Here is a 20973-nt window from a genome sequence, read left to right as displayed (position 1 = left end):
CGGATAGGAGCTGCTATCAATGCATGGTTCGATCTGGCTTTTCCCTGCTCATCAAGTGGCTATGGATACAGTAGCATGCCACGTTTCCCCACATCAGCTACGCAGCTTCGTTAAATTCATTTGATAGCTCAATAACACGCTCTTCTTTGCCAGCTTCTTCGAGAACGACCCCTTGGCGGTGTGAGCAGATGGCGGAACAACGCCTCCGGGGGGGGCAGGGGTCGGCCTGCAAGCCAATGTGAACGCGGCACCTCCTTTCTTGATAGAATGACCCGATTTGGATATGGTGTATCAATTATCTCATGCCGACCCGACCACAAAAGTGTGGTGGCCGTAAAGATGGCCAAACATTCAAAGATTTCAGCAGCCAGTTGAAGATGGACCACATTTTTAATAAGCTGAGGGGCGATACACGGGCTACAGGGTCAAGAGGGAGTCAGGGGGCGCGATAGGTCCTATTTCGCACTGAAACAGGCTCACAAAGCGGTCAACAAATTGCTAGCGTTCCTTGACACAGGATGTGAAGTGGAGCTGTAATCGAAAGAGACGGCGCACATAGGCGATCTACATGGTTACTAGTTTGCTCAGTCTTAAGGCTAAGTCAAGTTTACGAGCAGTACAAATGCAAGCGTTGGCAGGGCTGCGTCACTTATAAGCCACTTCAAAAAGAATCGGGCCATGACAGCATGCTTTGTAACTTCTACGTTGTAGCCGTGACCATAACGCAATCTTAGGTGTGCCATGGATGATCCAATGGAAGGCGTTCATGCGGCTACAACTGCCTGCTGGGGTGCTTGCTTCGCCAGAAAATGGCTAGGAAAAAGGTTTGATTCGAGAAAATAATGCTGCTGACTGCATAGCTTGCAGTCAACGTCACTTGCAGTGAGTAGATAGATGCACTTGAAAATGAGTTTTTGCGTCATGCCGAGCTACGTTGCAGGGTCTTCAATGCCGAATGAAATCGCGTGTAGCGTGATACCTGAAGATCGAGACGGTTTTGCTTAGTTTCCGAAATGGACCTGCCCACCCTAACCCCAAAAAGCTTGCATCGTCTTTCCTGTGTAAGAGGCCAATGCAAATACTCGAAAAGGAAGCCGGTTGAATAAGTCTCTGGCTGCACGCTTGCACGCTGTCGCACGTCTGCAGGTCAGACACCATCACCTATACGAAAAATCCTTGTTGGCAGAAATGATTCAATGCAACAAATCAACAGCACTCTATCTGCAGAATATACACTCGAATCGTGCTGAAAGAAATCGCGCAACACTGCGATTCCTTGTACCGAGCTGTTACTACTCTTTAATAATGCGAACAGACAAATCAATTGGTCGAATCTCTAGTAATCCTTGCTTAAGAATAGCTAGCGCAGTAGAAACAGCCACAGTGTACATTAAGTTTCTTTTAGTCCGTTTCTCTCACAGAAGCACAATCCTGACGGGAGCCAGCAGGGTGCGGACACAGGTCTTTTTAAAGCCCAGACAGCTCTCTAACGAGTTTGTGCTATGTCTGGAGTTATGCCACTGTTCACGAAGACCTTAGAGATAGCGCCATAGCTACACGGTTACCGCACGCGGATGGCGTATAGAGTCGGCTGGCCACTTATTTTACGAGGTCCCTCGGCGATATAAGGGATGGATGCCATTAGCCGTATCGAGGATAATTCCTCCTACAAGAAACTCCCTCCTCAGCTTCGAAACGTGGTGCCTTAGAAGAGAAGGGACAGTCGATGGCGTGGCGATACACACGAAAGGCTCTGCATACAGCAACAGATTTTCTGCTGTGCCGACACATCTTGAAACTCCTAGTCAAAAGCAGAGCCTTCTCTGTAGCAAGCAAATAGAAGGGGGGCCCTCTGGGACTAGTATCCGAGGGGCCCTTGGGGAGGGGCCCTTCGGCGTACCGGTCTCTTCAGGGTTCGCGGAGGTAGGACTTTCAGAGACATGCTCTAGCACATCATATGTAAGACCCCTATGCCACTTTTATATGTTAAGCGATCAGAAGACACGTCTTCAGCTGCTGCTGCCCTGCGGTGACTGCAGCAGATGAGCATTGGGGCGCGACCAACAAGAAGCGCAACATCAGAAGCTAGTGCTTTTTCGCTACGACAACTGCCCACGTTACCGAATCGAGTACAGCCTTCGGGTACTCTGCCTGTGATTTCTGTCATCGTAATCTTTGAAGGTTTTGCTCCACCGTACGTTTTGACCGCCACGAAGGGTTCTGCATGCGCCGCGCAGCCGCCCCGGTAGAGGCATAACGTGAAAAACAGCAGTAGAGCAGCTGCACTTGAACTCCATTGGACGACAAATAGGGCTCACTGGATGCTTTAGGGGGGCCCGTGGAGTGCACGACCACCACGGCAAGCGGCTGCAGAGGAGCTGGAGTGCCTACGCTGGCTACCCCTCTTGCAGCAACAGGACCGACAGCAGCAAGCATTGTGCCTGCTGACTATGTCGTAACGGCGTAAGCAACCCCCCATGCAGTGCTGAGGCCCTTGGCTCGCCTGCTCTTCACCCCGTCGACCCCTGGGAAGCCGCCTCGCTCCAGCAAACAGCTGCAGCAAACGCGGTCGAAGGACAGCATCAGCAGCGACGCAAGAGGGAGAAACACGGCTGCCAGACGCTTCCGTATAAGGTATAGCTCTAGAACCATCTGTAGTGGCCCCCACCAGAGGAGGTGCGCTCGATTGCCCCTTTTTTTAACCAGGTGGTTTTCACATTTTGGGCGACGACAAGGGAACATGAGAGGGCCCCTCCTGTAGCCGAATTTCGCATATATGGTTGCACTATTTGTTTCGTGCCTGTATCGTATCGTGTGCAGTCCGGTTGGTTGCTACGTGCCCCGTCCTCCCCCGACCTCTCTCGTGTCGGCCTCTCACTTAATTTGTGGCGTTATGAGTGTTCTTTCCAGCCGGTCCTGCCCCGTGTTTTCTCCCTTTCTTTGCGTGTAGTACTTGTGGATTTCGCTGCCATGGCTGGCGTCGCCATATCCATGCTGATGTAGCGCTGTGCCTCTTCAAGCGATGTGCATGCAGCGCCTCCTGACGCCTCCTCGTGCGCCTTTTCAGCTTTGCCTGTGGTCGCAGATGCATAGGGGGCCTCCGCAGCAGTCTCCGGAAGACACCGATGAACGGAGAGCTCCCAGAGGTCGCGGCTTGTACAGTGATCGCGTTCAGGATGATGCAGCCGCCGAGGCATCCGCCTTGCAGCAGCAGCTCCAGCAGCTGCTGCGTCTGCAAGACAACCAAATGCGTTCCAATCATGCTCTCGGGAGACGCCTCTTCTCAGTATTCAGCGGCGAGGCCCCCCCCGCTGGCCCCTCTGCCGCAGCCGCTGTGAACCTTGCAGCAGACGAGGCACCAGCGAGCGACGCCGCTGCTGCTGCCGATCGTACAGCAGAGGCAACAGCAGCAGCCGCGGAGGCTGTCACGGCAGCAGCAACGCCCCTGCAGGCACGTGCCGCTTTGGGAGCCTTGTGGCAGCAGCATCACTGCCCACGTCTCGCTGCGTTGCAGCGCTCGCTGAGGACAGAGCGACCACAGCCAACAGCCCCCTGGCCGACAGACGCCTCCGCAGATGCAGCAGCAGGCCTCCATCAGAAGGCCCTCCTTGAGGCGCTGCAGCAGGTTCAGGGGTTCTATCGGTCGCTCTATAAAAAGTTTCGCTGGCGTGCCTCCCAGGAAACGCTTCAAGAAGCAAAGTCTCTTCGTGCTGCAGGCGTAAGTCTCGCAGCAGCATCTGCCGTAACCGCAGCGGCTGCCGCTGTTGCGGCTGCAACAGGAGTACCAGAAGGCGCTGCCTCTCTCAGCGCGTCTTCCGTAGAGACTGGCGAGTCAGCAACAGTGGCGGCGGCAGCAACGAAAGAAACAGATATGTGGGGAGAAGCCGAAGAGAGACTGCTCGAGGCAGATGCTGCCGTCGAAGCGTGCGAAAAGGGCGCCTCTACGATGCACAGTCACCGATTTTGCATGCGGCACATCCTCGCGCAGATCAAAGTTATCCTCGCTGACCTTTCTGGCTATAGGTGAGGAGACTACAAGTCAGTAACAGCAGTGAGGGGGTGGGATGAAAAATGAGGTGAGGTGGGATGAAAAATGAGGTGAGGTGGGATGAAAAATGAGGTGAGGTAGGATGAAAAATGAGGTGAGGTGGGATGAAAAATGAGGTGAGGTGGGATGAAAAATGAGGCGGTTCCTGGAAGAAGCTGCAGCAGGCTCACTGCTTGCTGGAAGCGCAGCAGCTCCAGCATAGGGTCCTGTTTTTCAATCGGCTTCGATGCGCAGCCTTCTCTCCCTTATGAGGGATCTCCAGCCTTATCGCCTTCCTGCCCACATCTGCATGCATGCAAATTTCTGGTAGTGTCTCGCCTCTATATGTGTGCTTCATGCTTGAATCTGCTCTGCCGCAGAGAGCGATTAGAGGTCGAATCTATCACTGGCTTTCTCGAGCAAGAGCAGCAGCAGGAAGTACTCCTGCTGCTTCGGCCTCCGCTGCCAGGCATTCCAGGCACCCTGCAAAGGACGTGTTTGTTGTACGGGGAGGCCTTGAGACTCTTTCCTATGGACGCTGCTGCCAGCACGCAGCTTTTCCTCGTGTATTTCCGCATCTTTGGAACCCTTCAGCGCCGGCTACAGCAAGTTGCAATGCAGAAGCAGCTACCCAGCAGGAAGGATCCCCTTGAGGCCTCTGGTGCTGACGATAGTCCTGCTGGAAGGGCGGATGCTGTTGCAGCTTCGTTTGCTGCGGCGTCTGTCTATTGGGCATTTCGAGCTGCTATTGGGCAAGTCGAGTGGCCATTGCGTCCCTCCTGTGATTCTGCTACCTGTGCAGTTGCCTCTGCAGCTGCTGCGTGAGTCTCTTACAGAGGCTGCCCGCTGTCTGTTTCTTGCTGCTACGCTGCAGGCCTTTTGCGGGCGGTAATCAGGACGAATTGACGCTGCTGTTACAGCGCCTCAGTGCCACTGACTTTGGACTTCCCCAAGTGCGCTCTCAGCCGCTGATGGCGCAGCAGCAGCAGCAGCAGCTTGCTGCAACCCTCCGCCGCACCGCCGGAGGATTCGCGCAGCAAAAACAGCTACTGCAGAGTCAAACGCTTTTGCAACAGCAGCATCGGCAGCAACAACAAGCGCTGGAAACGCTACAGGCGGACCAACAGCAGCACCTATGCCACATGCAACGCTGGTGCTTGCTGCAGCGCGACTTTGCCCATTTGCTGCAGAGTATACACTTGAGACTAGATCTTGATGAGCTACCGAAGGCAACTACTGCGTTTGCAGCACAGCTGAAGGCGCTGCTGGAAGAAAGCTCCTTAGGACCCTCGGAGTTCCCCGTGTTGCTGCTGCTGCAGTTGGCTGCAGCGGTTGCTTTCCTAAAAGCCACGGGGGCTGCAGAGAAACTGCAAAGCTCGACCGAGGGTGTTTTGCATGCAACAAGGAGACTGAGGCAGCAGCAGCAAGAGATGCAGCAGAGCTACAAGGCGCAGCAACAACAACGCCAGCAGCAAGTGTTGCAGCAGCAGCGTCAGTTGCAGTACAAGCAACAAATGCCGCTGCAGGGGGGTGCGCCTCCTGAGCGGGAAGCTCATCAACTGCGTGAGAAGGAGCAGCAGCAGCTGCTGCAACAGATGCGGCAGCTAGAGCTGCAAAGGCAGGAGGACCTGCACAGGCAACAGACAGAGGCCACGAATGCGCGATGGGAGCAGCTGTCGTCCGAGCTTTACGGCAAGATAACAGAGGGTCTGTTGGATATGCTGCAGAGACAAGAGGAACAAGAGCGGCAGAAGAGACTTTCGGAGCAGCAGCAAGAGCAACCCGAGCTGCTGCAGTTGCGCAAGTTGCGCCACGGGACGCCTCAAATGCAGGCTGCTCTCGAAATATGCTGTCGCATCGCTGAAACATATGTTGCTGCGGCTCGTACTGCATTGTTACGCTGTCTAGACGGAGCCGTACCAGCAGCGGGTGCTGCTAATTTTGTCGAGGCGTGCTGCTCTCCGGACAAGGAGAATAGCCAAACAGTGCAGCGAACAACCTCTTTGGGTGGCTTTAGCGGCACCGGCAGCAAATCTGAGAGTGCTTGGGGAGATTGGATAATCGCGAAGGGCAGTTCCTCCACGGAGGCCGCCTTTGTGGCTGCTTTACTGTCACCGCTACAGGCGCTCTTGCTGCTGTTTCAGTCTTTTCCTGGTACGCGAGATACTCAGTGCATTGTCATTTGCTGTTGCTGCGATGCGTTTCGCTGCCGCTGTATCCGCTGCTGCTGTATCCGCTGCTGCTGGATGGGGGTCATGCGCAAGGCATGTCTGTCTTGCGCGCCTTGCAGACCTAGATCGTGCGGATACGCCTTGCATTTCTGTTCTTCGGAAAAGCCTGTGCTCTCTTCTTCCACTGCTCTTTAAGTGCAAGGTTATTTTCTGTGCTGCTGCTGGCCGCCAGCGGGACCGCCGGCAGCAGCAACAGCAACAGCAACAGCAACAGCAACAGCAAAAGCAGCAGCAACAGCAGAAGGATTCCTGTAAAGACGCACTGTGGGAAATACAGAATGCATTGCATGCACCGCTACCCGAGGATCGGTTGCTCTTAGGTCTCCTGAAGATGCCGCTCGTGCTGCCGTCTAAAAGTCAGCTGCTGCAAGTCCAGGCTTCGGAGAAGGTTGAGGGTGTTGGAGAGGAGGAGGGGGTGGAGGCGGAAGAGGATGAGACGCAGGTTGTATCGCGGGAGCAGTGGGAGCAAGAGCAGCAGGGAAGCGTTTCCTCGAGGACTGATTTGTCTGCCACAGCAAGCTCACAGGAGGAGGTTTCATCCAAGGGTCTTTCTGCTAAAGGCCCGCGTAGTATGCTTGAAGATGACGGCGATCACTTGCTGCTGTTGCGAGCGCCCCTCATTGTCTGCAGTTCTCAAAGCACTCCTTCAGAGAAATCTCAAAAGGTCGCCCTGAAGACTTCCTCTTTGGCATCAGCCTCAGCAGTCCAGGCGGAGCTTTCTCCAGAGACTGTCTCCGGAGCTGCTGCTGTCAGAGGAGCCGCCATAGACGCCTCGGTGGATTCTCGCTCAAGGGCGGCCTCCCCACAAAGCCCTCCAGAGGCGTCTTCAGTAAGCTTCTTCCCTTGTGCTGCAATCCAACCTGTAGGGAACTCGTCGGTGTCTTCCTTTGGAGCGATTCCGGCAGCGACTTCCCTAACAAATAGTCCTAAGATCGCCCCTTCGGGGGTTTACGTGCAGGCTTCCGGGGAGAAGACGGCGCAGAGCGTCTCTGCGGAGGCATTTGAAGAAGTGGAAATCAGGCTCGAGAGCGTTACAGTGGCGGGGGGGGCAATGGATGCAGCTGCCGCAGAACACCTGTGGGGGCATCATCCCTCCCTAGCTGCGACACGCGCGGCTAGGCTTTTGCTGCTGCTGCTGGATTCGGATGAAGCCCGACAGGTGCTTCAGGAGGAGCAGAAGAAATTGCAGGTCCAGGCAGCCGCACAGCGGCTGCAGGATGCGTCAGAAAAGGCTGCGGCGACGTTCTTCGCGCGGCAACAGGCGGAAGACGCAGAGTTGCTGCAGCTTCACGATGACCGCTGGCAGGCCTCTTTGCAGCGGTCGCAGCAGCCGCAGTTATACCAGCAGCTGTCTTCGCGCGGTAGAGCGCATGCGCGGGGAAACTGGGGAGCTTTGAAGGGCCCTTCGAACCACAGAGGTTTCCGAGGCTTTGTCCACAGTGGAGGGGGCCTGAGAGGCCGCAGGGGCGGCTACGGTGGCTCATGTGTTGTCTCGCGTCCTACTCAAGAGGGAGGCGGTTTGCCTCGGTGGATGGTGAGCGAGTCTGGAGCATCTGGCGATGGCGATACTGAGGGCAGCAGTCTGCGGCAGTCGGAGGGTCGCTGGAATGCAGTCGCTTTGGAGTGGGGTTCCCATCCAAGAGCTCCCGAGGGTGATCGCGATTATCTCGTGGTAATTGATGGCAGCAACGTCGCCATGCGCCACGGCGATACTGTGAAGCGAGAGCGGGAGGGCGGCAAACTCTTTTCTACACAAGGCATCCTCTCGGTGCTGGCCTATTACAAAGACAGAGGCTACAAGGTGAGAGTCTTTGTTCCAGATTACGTCCTCTCGTACTCTTCCGTCGCCGAAGCAAGGCGGCAGGAACGTGCACAGTTACCTGTCAACCAGGCACGCCTTCCAGATTCTGTTGAGGCACTCAAGAAACTGCAGCGAGAAGGCACGCTGATCTCGACTCCTCCTCAGGATTATGATGATTCCTACTGTATCAAGGTAAGACGGGGCCTTGAGGGGTCCCTGCCTTCATACCGCGTGGGGAGTCTTTCATTGCCTTGCATGCGTGCTTCCTTGCGTGCCAACCCGCCTACCTGCCTTCCTATAAACTTTATTATTACGTGTGCCCCTAGCTCCCCATATGTACGGGCCCCTCCTTTGCCTGCCACCCAAACGCCCCTTTGTCGCGCGCCTTCTCGTTGGACTCCCTTCGCCGTTCCTTTGCACGCATCTCTTCTTGAGGACTCTTATATAGATATACATATATTTGCATGTATGCACATACGAAGGTACCTGTACTCGCCAGCCCTTCTATTTGGTCTCGATCTCTGTCTGGCTCTGTCTCTGTAATACTCTCTTACTCTCTACCTGCCTGTCTGTCTTGTTTTGTGGCACCTCCTTCTCCCTTGCAATTTCTGGCGGCCTTCTATATTGCGTAACGCTTAGGCGCCCTATTTCCTTGCACGCTTCCGTATATATATATATATATATCACCCTTCCCCTCTGCGAGCCGCATCACCTTCCAATTTAGCTGTTGCAGCGGCCGCCTCGGCAGCCGCGCTCACCAGTGTGCGTTCCTCGTCACGGACGCGCTTGCTTGTGCCTTTGTCTCGCCTTTCATCTGTGTTGCAGTACGCGCTAATGAATAACGGGTGCATTGTAACCAACGACCTCTATAGGGATATTACAAATAGGGTGCCGAACAAGAGCCAGCAGACTGCGCTTCGCGCCTGGCTTAAAAGGCACGTCATTTCTTTTACCTTCGTAGATGGAGAGTTTCTCCCTAATCCAGAGTTTCAATGGCCCCCTGTTGACGACCCCGCCCCTACCAACATATCCTGGGAGGCCCAACCAGTGGCGGTGCAGCAAGCATCGGGGTCTCGAGGAGGCCTCCATTCCCCCAGCCGACCCGGAGGCTTGGGGACGTAGTAGGTTTCGAGGAATTTACCTCAACGAAAAGGATGCAGTCAATGGCATTCACATTTGCTTTCGGGGTCTATTGGAGTCTTTACATGTTGGCTTCGATTATGCCCAGAAAGAAACGCGGAGGGGAGGAAAAGGGTGCTTGTAGGATGGCTTGGGAAAAGGGTTAGGGTAGAAGGGAGGGGGCCGGTTGCGGCGCAGACAGGGGGACATGCACGCTTCGAGGTGACAGGCCTCGCGATACGATGTCTTCGACAGTGAATCAACTGCGGAGAGCAGCTAGAGCAGCCCTTCACGTAGCACTGGGAGCTACATCAGAGCCTTTAGCCTGTCTGTTGGGAAACGCCATAGGCTGGCTGCGTCTCCTGTGCAAGGAGCTCTGGGGCATACTTGCTTGTTGAGCCGTTACACAGCAAAACGGCACTTCTATGGCGCTTATATATGGGCGCTTATATATGGGCGCTTATATATGAGCCAAAAAACGGCTTTTTGAGAACTTGGAGGACTCTTGGGGGAGGCTCTAACTAGTTTATCGTAGCGCGGCGTGGCTCTGAAGTGGTGCCTCTAAGACGAGACGCCGTACAAGCGAAGCTGGAGTTTGCAAGCAGAGCTGCTTTAAGTGTCATCTAGGGTTGAGCTGTTTGCGTTTGTGGGGTGTAGATAGATGTCCAGACTGCCCAACACTACACAAAATGCCCTTTATAATCGCCCGGGAACGTGAATACAGTGTAGGCATCTCGAGCAGGGTCCGCAAGGAGCGAGCGCGAGGCGCTGCAGATTGAAGGGAAGGACGCGATGCTGCATGCGATACTTTCAGGACTGCTGCCAGAGTAAGGTTTTGTCGCAGCCGCCGCCGCGCACAGCAGCCGCAGGTTTAGCAGCTGCAGTGGCGTCAAACTGACCATAGGGGGCACACTCTACAGAGGTGCCAGGCGATATAACACCAATAGTGGCAGCAGATGCAACTGTTGCAAACGTTCATCGGCGACAAACTCCCTACGCGCAAAGCCTCAAAATCGCCAGCGACACTGATCCCGCAGAGCAGCAGAGGCCGCGCAGCAACTCTTTGAACCCAACGGCAGCAGCACGAAGGCCTGAGGGCAGAAGGAGCGTTACAGCAGCAACAGGCGGTTCATCGCTCGTTGAAGCCGAGGCACCGCTTGTTCCCCCGCGCATGCTTGTTCGATATAGGATATCCGTATACCTAATTGGCAGTTTTATACATCCATAGATAGGAGTTGAGGACGACGCTGCAGCTGCAGTGAACATTTGCTGCAGCCCTTCACATAGGAGCATCAGGAGAAAGGACTTCAGAACCATTACAGTAGCGGTAGCGCTTGCAAGTACTGCAGGCAGCTACAAAAATGCAGCTGCGGCCAGCATGAAGCAGAAGCTGTTTCCTTTGCTAGTTGAGTTTCGCCTTGACAATTTCAGCAAAGCTTTCCGCAATCGCAGCAAAAGAACTTGCTGTTGGTTTTGTGTTAATACATGATGCCTCTTTTGTTAGTTGTTTGTTTGTGTGCCGTTATGCAGCGGTTTCCTCCAATTCTTTTACACTGTAGTACGCCATCAACCACCAAGCCTAAGCCTCTAATAGGGAGTCATGGTGGAAGGCTGCAAATACCCGAGCAAGGGGCCTCTTAAAAGAGCTTTTAGGGTTCACGATGTAGGCCCAGCCAGTCCATTAAAAAAACTTTATTGGAAGCAGTAGGGGGGAAAACATGGGCTACTGCAGCAGCTGCTTCAGGTGGAAAAGGCCTAGATGCCGTGCAGTACGCAGATGTCGGCACGACGCCATGTGCCATAGGAGACTGGAAGGAGCAGTGGCTGTTGCTCCGCGATAACCGAGCACTCTCGCATGTAGGGCACCTTTTTTTTCTTTGCTCTTGCAGCTGATTCTGTTCTCTCTGCTGGTGGTGGTGGTGGCGGTGGGGATGCGGCGCCTAGCTAGCGTGTTGCTTCCTGCGGCGCTTATAGGAGGAACCGCTCTGAATGAGGATGTCGATAACGTAGGGGTCTGCAATCACACACGTACACCCGTTGAACGCGGTGCATGGCCCTTCAGCTGGTATTGTAAGTAGCGCACCTACAGAGGGGAAGGCCCTCGGGTGAGTGCGACGCGTTTTTCAGATGGTCAGAGGGTTGCTGACCCCCAAATTTCTACCCGAACTCCCTTGCTGTTGGCTGCCTTCTGTGTCACCACCACTGTTCACGCGCCGGCACAGGCGCCTAATCTTTCTGGTTCGCGCTAGCTCCGCTTGTCTCTTTCTCTTCCTCTCTCTCTCCATATGCCCTCCAGTGCATAGTCACTCCACCCGCTTTTGTTTCCCCTAAAACAGCTTTTGAAGCTGCGTCTTACCCAGAATAACCTCATGCTGTGCGTGCAGTCCCATGCTCCTCAGCGTAGCCGCAACTTGCAGGTGCATGCCTGCGCCACACACATATTTACACCCGATTTACCAAAAACCACATTTTAAGAAGCACAGACGCATGGACGCCACAGTAAGGGGTACGCCTAAGCATCCCTAGAGAGTCCGCGTCTCGAATATCCGGCAGGAGTAGAGGAGGCAGGCACACCTGAAGGTTTTCCTGGATAGAACATCAAAGTTCTCGTCGTTAGCAGTGCGGCCTGCAGCAGCCGGAAACAACAGGAGGCCAGTGGACGGTGACCCATGTACAGTGAGTCCCTAAACCTCGTAACAAAGAAACAGAAACAGTTATGCATGCAGGGGAAGAGGCTCCAAAGCTGCAATGTGGGATTATGATAGCCTGCGAATTCAGTTGCAGCTGCACCCATGGCCCCAACGGCAATAATTACCAGGAACTTGTGGCCCTCATCTAGCTGCTCATACGGCTTAAAGACATCCGGAGGCTGCCGCACGATGGCTGCCGGCACTGCTGCTCCGTTCAGCTGCATGACGTGCTTCGCGATGGAAGTGCGACCACGATGACCCCCCTGGCGCTCAAGATGCCTTTGCTGTTGCTGCAGGGCATGCAGCAAAAAGTTTCCGTTGCTGTCGTACAGACGGTTATAGACGTTGCGTCCCTTGCTGGTGCTGTTTGGTTGTAGGGCTGCTGCCGCTGCTGCTTCTGCTGCTGCCACCGCTGCGGCCGCCGCAGGGTCCCCGTACACTCCGAAAACAGACATCGCAGACACCTTCAGCATCGTCATTGCCTCGAGCTTTAAATCCTTGCGCCTGCATGCAGCCTGCAGCAGTTGCTGCCAGATGCCCTGCTGCTGCTGCATAAGTGGAAAGCTGCACTCGTACACGCAGTCTAGGACCACCAGTGAGAAGAGGATGTTCGTGAGTCCTGAGAGTGGAGTCAGGCAAAGACACACAACACTTCGCTTGCCGTTACTAGCCGCCCCTTTCCCCCCTTCCCCCCCCCCGGAACAAACCATGGCAATACACGTGGGAGCAGGGGTGCTAGCAACGGCAACAGATTTATACTTGCCCTGAGTTGTCAGTTCTGGAAGCTGTGCAGGCACCCAGTTAGAGGCAGCGATTTTCCTGAGGCGTATGCACATCAGGCTACAACCATTTGTCTGTACAGGCCCTTCATAAAATCTTGTGGCCGCAGCCGCTGCACCCGCCGCAGCGGTGCAGGCTCTCACTGCTCCTGTAGTGCCTAGTGCTAGGTAAAGTCATGCAATCAACTTTAAATTTCTTCCATGCAGATGCACTGGCCATTCTCCCTGTTATTCCTGGGGCGACAAGTCTTGCGTCGTTCCGCAGATGTTGGTATTTGCAGAATCACCTCATCATCTCGCTGTTTCTGTAGCCAAAGCTGCCCATGGCGTGGATAATGTTGGTTGTCGCTTGTGCTGAAGCAAGCAACAACGAAGCGCGAAGCGTACAGCAGAACGTGTGAGGGTGCACGTGGCCAACAGTATTAAAAACCTGACGGCAGCCGCGGGGTAGAGGGTAAGGGCGCCTTACTCACCACCCATGAGGTGGAGTGATCTTTCCCTAAGGACTCTCCAGAATGCCTGCAAAAGGCCATCATCCTTCCAGCGCAGGTCTGCGACAAAACAAGCAGCAGACGTTTCGGCACGGCGAGTCTGTTGCAGCACGTGCGGCAGCGCTTCCAGGGGGAGCTGCCTCGTTTTAGTCTTGGAGAGCAACATGTGCCTCAAGTCAGCATACGCCGAACCCGCCCCCAGTGCGAAGCAACAGGAGAAGATACTCCAGCATAAAGGGCAGCATCACCAGCGCAGACACCGCTAAAGAAGCCCACAGGCAAGTCCATTGAGGGTCATGCTGACATGCTGCCAGTTGAAGCCTGGGGCCACTTCTATCATGCGGGGGATAAGCTGCGCGACATAGCGCGCGTGCCTGAGACATATAGAGCCGCCGACAGCGAAGATGTCTCTATCGCTCTGCTTGCTGCTACGGCTGTTGATGCCGCGGCAAGGCCAGCTGAGGCAGCAAGCAAGTTCGAGTCTTGCGGCTGCAGCAACGCTTGCACAGGCTACCACCATCGCAAAAGCGAGCTCCTCAGAGGCGTCCCTGTGCAGCTGTTAAGGCTGCAGACACGTCGATGGCTGCACCCGCACAACACCCTCGGTAGCAAACATCCGCAACTTACCCTTGGAGCCTGGCTTTTGCGAAGGCATTGACGGCGTTGCTAAGTGACTGCGGATCAAGGTGGTGCTGCTCCTGCACCAAAAGCAGTATTGCCCTGTGAAACAGCCCGTAGATGCTGCTGCTGCTACGCCGATCTGCAGGGCCCATCTCAACGCCCCGCATGCGGAAACTGCCAGTACACTCCACCACGCTGCTGAGGCGTGCCCTGCTGGTCTGCCACCGCTGTAGCTCATCCTTCTCCCCAGAAGCTGCTGCTGCTGCTTCTGCTGTCGCTGCTTCAGCGCCGTGTTGCTGCCGCTGTGCGTGTTGTTGCTCGGAGCTGCCGTAGGTGCATGCAGCAGCGTCTATGGTGGGGACCATCTGATCTGCTGCGGCCGCAGCTGCTGCGGCGGCAACTGCAGCAGCCGCGGACGCTTCAGAGGAAACGTCCCGGAGCGACACGAACCCCAAGTGCGCGAGCCGTGCAAACGAATTGAGTGCATTCACAACATTCTTCAGCTCGTGCGGCTTCACCGGAGGAAGGTTCGGGTATGTGTCTCGAGGATGCCTTTCTTCAGCGTCGCCCTGCGGAGAGGGTGCAGTTACCTCGCTCAGGGGAAAGGATCGCTGCTTCTCCGGTTTCTCCGCTGCGCCATCTTGAGGCCGCATGTACTGTTTGAGCGAGGCGTCATAAGCCTCCTGGGCAGCAAGAATATGGTCGTGAAGAAGATCGCGAAGGCGAGCCCTGGATGCAGTGCTGCTGGCCGCTGCTGCTGCGGCGGCAACGTCCTGAGGGAGTGCTGTGGATAGGCGTGCAACAATGTTGCACCAGAGCTGCGAAAGATTGTGCATGTTGATCTGCGATTCTGCTTCTTGCACCTGCTGAGGCTCGCGCTGCAAAGTCCTGTGCTGCCGCTCGCGATGGCGCTGCTGCACTTGCTGCTGCAGCAGCACGCGAGAGTTGATCTGGAGGAGGCGAGTGAGCGAGTTGAGCTGCAGAGTCAAAAGGGGGAAGGAGAAGAACGGGAGGAGCTCTTCCGTGCGCTTTATGAGGCACCGCAGCAGAGGCAGAGACGTTCGGCCCAAAGCCACACAATTCAATCCCTGGCCACATCACAGACAGACATTAGACAGGCAGACAAACAAAGACCGCAGATCTTTGACCTTAGAGAAAGCGACCGCTGTACAACATTGGTGGAGCAGCCTCATCTGCGCTATCAGCAGCTGCAGTAGCAGCAGAAGTAGGTGCAGCAGAAGAAAGCATAGAGAGGAAAGTGCCGGCAGCGTTGGCGCGATTGACACTCTAGGAGAAGACTTCAAGGGCCGCTACACTCTCCCTCCTCTTGGCGCGTGCTGCATCTCAAAAGCCTTAGTAAGTGACCCGAAATACGCCCCCTCCGTACAGGCAGCACGGGTAGCGGAATTTACCAGGGAAACCGTCTGGGGGGCATTAAACGCGGATGCTCTGTGGATAGCCAGAGCCTCTAAGAGGGCAATTAGCCGTGCGGAGGCCTTGCAAGAACGGGGAGCTAACTGATTTGCTGCTGCACTCAGAGAAACAAGACTGCTGCTCAGCAGAGAGACCCCCACGGCGTGCAGAGCGTAGCGCGTTTTCCAGGCATCTGCTTCAGGAGTTTCTGCACAAATTGCAGCCTGATCAGACAATGCATCTTCCGCAGCCCCTCCTGCTGGTACAAACTCTGCAGCGCTCTTCCCCCCCGCTGCGTCTACAGCGGCCCCTCTGGAGGCTCTCTGCTGCTGCCGCGTTGCTTTTGCTGCTTCGCCTGCTCCTCCGGCGGCGTCTGCTGCAGCCACAACACCCGGCTCAACGGGTTGCTGCCAAGGCACATACGGCGCAAGTACTTCGAAATCGTCCTCTGCAAAGCAGTGCCCCCCTTGCAGCTCCGCATCGTGCTGCAGAGGCGTTCCCTGCGTCTGCTGGAGCTTACACAGCTGCATGCGCGTCTGTGCAGCGAGGGTGAGCGAGCGATCGAGATGGGATAAGGCCCGAAGAACCAAGGGGACGCATGTGAAGTCCAGAATCTGCAAGTGCCGCAGGAGCATGACCGTCTGCATCACCGACAGGGCCTCGACCCCCCGCTGCTGCTGATTTTTTGCATGCCACTCGGGCTCTACCTGCAGCCGAGACAAAGGCTGGTCTGGAGCCTGCTGCTGGAGAGCCTGAGTTACGGCTAGCAGCAGCTGGGGATCTCTCCGTCTTGCCACAGCCAGCAGTCGCAGCACTTCTAGCAGCTCCTTAGGGTGCATGCGGCCGCTAAATCTGCAGATGTCGTCTGCAGCCTGCCTCCATCGCTGCAGCAGTTCGCGGCAAGCCGCGGAGCTCCTTCTCGAGGCCCCTTTGGATGCGCCTTTGGGTGGCCACTCTGCTTCCCCCTTCCGCAGGGGCGTCAGAGGGAGAAGGCCCCCCGTGGGGGCCCCCAGGGGGCCCTCCCCCTCGAGCACCACGGCTCCGATCCCCTCATCAGAGCCCAAAAGATACTCCGCCTCTTCCTCGGCGGGGGGGAGGCGCTGCCCACGCAGCTGCGTCTCTACAAGGGCCTGGATCCGGTGCAGGGCCTGCACACGCGGAGGGGGCGGAGGCCTCTTGGGGGGGCCCCCATGGGGGTCCTTAGGAGGCTTTGATTGAGCAAGGGCCTCCGAAAGCCCCTCGGAAGCCCTTGCCGAATCAGAGTGCCCCCCTCCAGGCGTTCCTGGGGAGCTTTCCTCTGGAGGGATTTCGCATGACTGGGCAGGTGAAGCACACACAAAAAACCGCCGAGAGCACAACGCCGGGCCCTCACTGCTCCCGCTGCTGCTGGGCTCCGCGGGGGAAGCGGCAGATGCGGGTAGCACCCAACTTCTGCGTATGGTGAGGTCCGTGCGGTGCGCTCGAAGGAGTTTCGGAGGGGCTACAAGGCCTCTTGAGTGAGGCCTACCCCCTAGGAGGGCCTTGCGGTGCGGCAAGAGAAGGCACTGCTGGTTCCTACCGTCTAGAAGTCTAAGGGACGGCCCTCGCCTTGGAAAAGCCATGAGATCATCGCTCGCAGGAGTCGGGAGGGTGGGACGGCGGGTAGCTGATGAAGCGGCAGAAACCTACACTCTGCCCTTTCTGCTCGTGCGCCTGGTGATGCCGTCGCTCTTGCTGATTCAGCATACTGTGGGGAATACCCGGTTTGACCTAGCAGCAGAAGTCAACAACAGCAGAAAACCTCACACCAACCTTCTCCCCGGAGGCAAGGCTTCCGCAAGCAGGCAGAGGAGGCGCAGCGGCGGGGTGCCAACAAGGAGGGTATAGACGAATATAAGGGCGAAAATGTGGAATATTGCCCGGCACTGAATGCGGTTTGCCAAATGCACGGTGAGTGCAGATGAAGGGGCCCCCATAGAGGGCCCCCACTCGGGTGGGATCTGGGGCCCCCGCAGCTCCCAGAGTTGGGTACCCCCGACACAGGGGCGGCAGCTGCAGTACTAGCAGCAACACACAACTCAGCATATGAGCCTTAGACACACAATCAAGGGGAATTGCAGGGTTTTTAGAATTGGTATGATCCTCTCTCCTTTGTGGTGGTGCGAGGGGAGGGCCCTGCTGCTGTCTCCAGCCCAGGAGCGATCATCGAGTCACCCGTCAAGCCCCTCCACACCAACGCCAGTACCGCTTTTAAGACAGCAGTCCCGTCACAAAGGGCGCATACAGGGCGACTTTGGTGAGTTTTTGAGACGTCCGTGGTGTGGCCATGAGGCAATCGCTCGTGCAATCTTCAAGTCCGGCCTTTGTGTGGCTGCTGCTGCTGGTGCCGCTCCTCCTTCACACAGTGCAGATCGGTTGCAGCAGCAGCAGCAATCACCACCATTCTTCTACGGATGTGCAGCACCCTCTTTTGCTTTCCCTTGAAGGGGCCTCAACAGCGCTGCTCGGACATGGCCAACACAAAGTCCTCGTGACACGAGCGCGGCTTCACGAGGTTGAGCTTCCCACAGCCTCGACAAATAGCGAAGCAGCAGCATCTCGAGCAGAGCGTGAAGAAGAGGAAGGATGTCTTCTGTGGTTGGAGTACGCGCTGCCTCAGGAGTTGTTTGTGGATCCGGATAAAACTCATGAGTTGGGAATTTCCCAGAAATCTACGAAGGCCCACCTAGGGGCCCCTGGAGAACCCCTGCTGCTGTCAGCCAATACGACCTTCATGCCATCGTGTCAGGGAATCTCCAGTAGAGGGGCCCTCCCTGAAGCCGAGTGCCGCAGGGGCCCTGTAATGGTTAATGTGGAACTGCCGAGCTATTCTCCTTTGATTGGGCCGCCACCTCTTGTGCGGCAGGAGGTGTTCATCAGGCGCTCCGAGCTGCTAGGAGGCGTTGCCACCAACATGCGGGAAGTAGAAATTCAGCTGCCTGTGCATTTGAGGTATGGCCAGCCCTGCAGTGGCAGCTGTAACGGCCTGCTGGCGGCTGCCGCTGCGCCGCCGTTGGTGGGCATTGCGTGCGCTGGGGCCCCCCCGCAACAGCTAGAAGCAGCGGCTGCAAAAGTAGGACAGGGCCTTTTGCATTTTACAGTTCCTGTGGGACGGGTGGCTCATTGGAACCTAGTTGTGGCTTTCAGTGGCTTGGCCGCCCTAGGGGGCCTACTTAGTGTGGTTTATGCTCTATCGGGATGAGGGGGAGACCTCAGGGCAGGCCCTAATCACTCCGTCAGCCTTTTATTGGGGGGCTGAAAATATCGGGTTAAACTAGCTGGCTGGTGCGTATTTTCTTGCACGCTTGCATGCGTTACGAACGCGCTGCATGCTGGGAGTTTCCATTAGGAGCTCAGCGTATATTGGGGTCCTCAGCTTAGCGAAGCGAGAAGGGCTCTACGGGCAGAGATATCTAGGGGAGTTTGGCCGAAAGCTCTACCAAAAGCAGTCGAGACAGCGGCAGGCAGTCAGGAGGGGGCCCAAGAAGGGAGGGCATTTTGGCACAGAACAGCGTCATAGACGCATACAAACGCACGTAGAAAACACCGACCGCAGGGGCCAGGGGAGGGCAGGTCTGGGGAGTAGCACGATGACAGGTGATGCGCTTGGAGAGTTAGAGAGGGCAACACTGTGTAAGAAGGGCATGCAAAGAGCCAGACAGTGGCGAAGGAAGGAGCGGCTCACTGAACGCTGCAACAGGAGAAGCACCGCCCGCTGGCGGAGGAAGCCTGAAAGCAGCAGACACGAAACAAAGGAAGAGCTTCTTCTGTATATGGTGGATGTTTTATTCATTTCCTGAAAAAAAATCTCTGCATCGCACCAAAATCGCATCCGTGTTTTGGCGTCGTTGAGGAAACGCCGTCGCGCAGCCAGGAGGCCCCCGCTTTTCTCTTCCCTGTAGACATGCGAATCAACAGCACCGTTTCACGGTGAAACTCTCTTTGACGGAAAATAACACAGCAAAATGGGTTGCGAATAGAGGCAGCGGCAGAAGGTAACGGCAGCGCACCGAGTCACTGTCTACTGTCGGTCCTACTGCTGCCGACGCTACGTATGTCCAGCAGCAGGCGCAGCCGCAGCCAGCAGCTCTGCAAGAAACAGGGGGCGCCTTCCGTTTGAAACATTATTGGATTTAAAAATTCTTACTAAGCTTTGCGCTCCTCTGTCTTCTTTGGGCGTCGAGGGAGTCGTTGGATGCCTTTCTCGCAGAACCATAAGGCCTCGGGGAGCAGCGATCCGGATCGTTGGCTGAGGCACTTCTATCCCAATATGTGCTCCTACAGGTTCCGCATAGCACATCCCTGCCATTTTTTGAGGTGATCACTGATCCGAATGGGCCTTCGGGCCTGCAAAGCAGCACAACGCCCAAGTTAAGAACCTCGGGGTGTTGGCTTACACCGTTCCCGCAGAAGAGGTTCTCCTCTCCCAAGGAGTGGGACGCACACATTGGGAGCCCCTGAAGATGGACCCCTTTTGTGCCCCCGTAGCGCATACATCAGAATAGGGTGCCTCCTGCATACCTCATGTGGTCTCGAGGGGCCCCCGACTTCTCGGGGGCCCCCCCATGGGGCTGCTTCTGGTCTTACAAGCACAGCAGGAGGACTCGGCATAGTAGTGCGAATGGCTTTCTTCTAGGGGGAATGCTGTTGTTGCTGTTTCTCGCATTTTGTGACACTGCCGCTGAGTGCAGCTCTTCCTCCATGAACCTCAAAGCAAAAGCTCCTGGTTGGACACGCCGAGCGACTGCCCTTCCTCGAGTAAGGAACTCGTGTGTTTCTGCCATTGGCGCTCGTGATGGTGGTGGTGGTGCTGCTGGAACTGTTGCCTGTTTCGGGGCCTCTATCGTGGCTTTGCTGTTGCTGCTGTCTTCACAGGCAGGCGTCCGCATTCACGGGTAGGGGGGGCGGGAGTGATAGGAGGGAGGGAGTGATAGGAGGAAGGAAGGGAAAGCTTCTCGCAATGAAAGCCTGACAGATCTTTGCTTTAGAGGGCCCCCTTTGCCGCGGGTGTCCTGCAAAACATCACTAAAAAGGCAATGTGGGGAGTATCGTTCTCTCTCTCTGTATGTGTTTCTCTCTCTCTCTCTCAGTTGGCGGATACTGCCGCATTAGTGAAACCCTTTGCTATGGGTCCTATTTCTTTGCTGCAGAAAGTCTCGCTTCTGCAGTCCAGTGACAGCAGAAGCAAGAAGGAAGGCAAAAGGGGGAATAAAGAGGTAGGCGGCACAGCACAGCAAGAAGACGCCGATGACGAAGAAGATGATGATGATAATGATGGGAAAGGCAGTACGGAGAAGAGCAGCAAAGAGATGAGCAGTAAGCAGGAAGAAGGCAGCCAAAAGAAAAGTGAGAAGGAAGACGATGATGACGGTGACGGCGATGATGCAAATGGAAAAAGTAGCAAGGCGAAGAGTAGCGAGGAGGAAGGAGGTAGCGAACAGAAGAGCGAGAAGGAAGAGAACGATGATGACAGTGCTAAAGATGGGAAAAGCAGCAAAGAAAAGAGCAGCACAGAGAAGAGTAGCAAAGAGATAAGCAGCAAGAAGACGAGCAGCAAGCAGGAAGAAGGCAGCCAAAAGAAAAGTGAGAAGGAAGACGATGATGACGGTGACGGCGATGATGCAAATGGAAAAAGTAGCAAGGCGAAGAGTAGCGGGGAGGAAGGAGGTAGCGAACAGAAGAGCGAGAAGGAAGAGAACGATGATGACAGTGCTAAAGATGGGAAAAGCAGCAAAGAAAAGAGCAGCACAGAGAAGAGTAGCAAAGAGATAAGCAGCAAGAAG

General features: G+C 55.8%; 5 protein-coding genes across 5 annotated transcripts; 3 read left to right on the top strand and 2 right to left on the bottom strand.

Annotated features, from left to right (window-relative positions):
• Positions 1 to 3085: 3085 nt before the first annotated feature.
• Positions 3086 to 9345, top strand: LOC34617828. Its single transcript, XM_026338634.1, has 9 exons — positions 3086 to 4016; positions 4506 to 4779; positions 4902 to 4980; positions 5116 to 5502; positions 5602 to 6181; positions 6318 to 6646; positions 6785 to 8251; positions 8885 to 9129; positions 9168 to 9345. Exons 1-9 carry the CDS (start codon positions 3086 to 3088, stop codon positions 9343 to 9345), a joined length of 4470 nt encoding a protein of 1489 aa, XP_026194419.1.
• A 2039-nt stretch (positions 9346 to 11384) lies between these two features.
• On the bottom strand, positions 11385 to 14857 carry LOC34617827. Its single transcript, XM_026338633.1, is given in 8 exon segments — positions 11385 to 11404; positions 11535 to 11603; positions 11753 to 11804; positions 12057 to 12487; positions 12632 to 12733; positions 13397 to 13512; positions 13766 to 14532; positions 14573 to 14857. Coding segments are annotated over 8 exon segments (1842 nt in total).
• A 212-nt stretch (positions 14858 to 15069) lies between these two features.
• On the bottom strand, positions 15070 to 16773 carry LOC113147589. Its single transcript, XM_026338632.1, has 4 exons — positions 16426 to 16773; positions 16233 to 16345; positions 15693 to 15989; positions 15070 to 15484 (listed from the first exon to the last, which is right to left on the bottom strand). Exons 1-4 carry the CDS (start codon positions 16771 to 16773, stop codon positions 15070 to 15072), a joined length of 1173 nt encoding a protein of 390 aa, XP_026194417.1.
• A 307-nt stretch (positions 16774 to 17080) lies between these two features.
• LOC34617826 lies at positions 17081 to 18392 on the top strand. The gene is made up of 2 exons (XM_026338631.1): positions 17081 to 17144; positions 17650 to 18392. The coding sequence occupies exons 1-2, from the start codon at positions 17081 to 17083 to the stop codon at positions 18390 to 18392; spliced, it is 807 nt and encodes a 268-aa protein (XP_026194416.1).
• A 1439-nt stretch (positions 18393 to 19831) lies between these two features.
• On the top strand, positions 19832 to 20965 carry LOC113147597 (nucleolin-like; the record flags this gene model as incomplete). The annotated part of the gene is made up of 2 exons (XM_026338662.1): positions 19832 to 20035; positions 20359 to 20965. Coding segments are annotated over exons 1-2 (811 nt in total), but the record flags the coding sequence as incomplete, so codon positions are not given.
• Between the last annotated feature and the right edge of the window lie 8 nt (positions 20966 to 20973).

The sequence above is a fragment of the Cyclospora cayetanensis genome, unplaced genomic scaffold, assembly GCF_002999335.1.
Source record: "Cyclospora cayetanensis isolate NF1_C8 unplaced genomic scaffold, CcayRef3 CcayRef3_contig_29, whole genome shotgun sequence".
NCBI lineage: Eukaryota > Apicomplexa > Conoidasida > Eucoccidiorida > Eimeriidae > Cyclospora > Cyclospora cayetanensis.
This window is presented reverse-complemented; position numbering and strand designations above follow the sequence as displayed.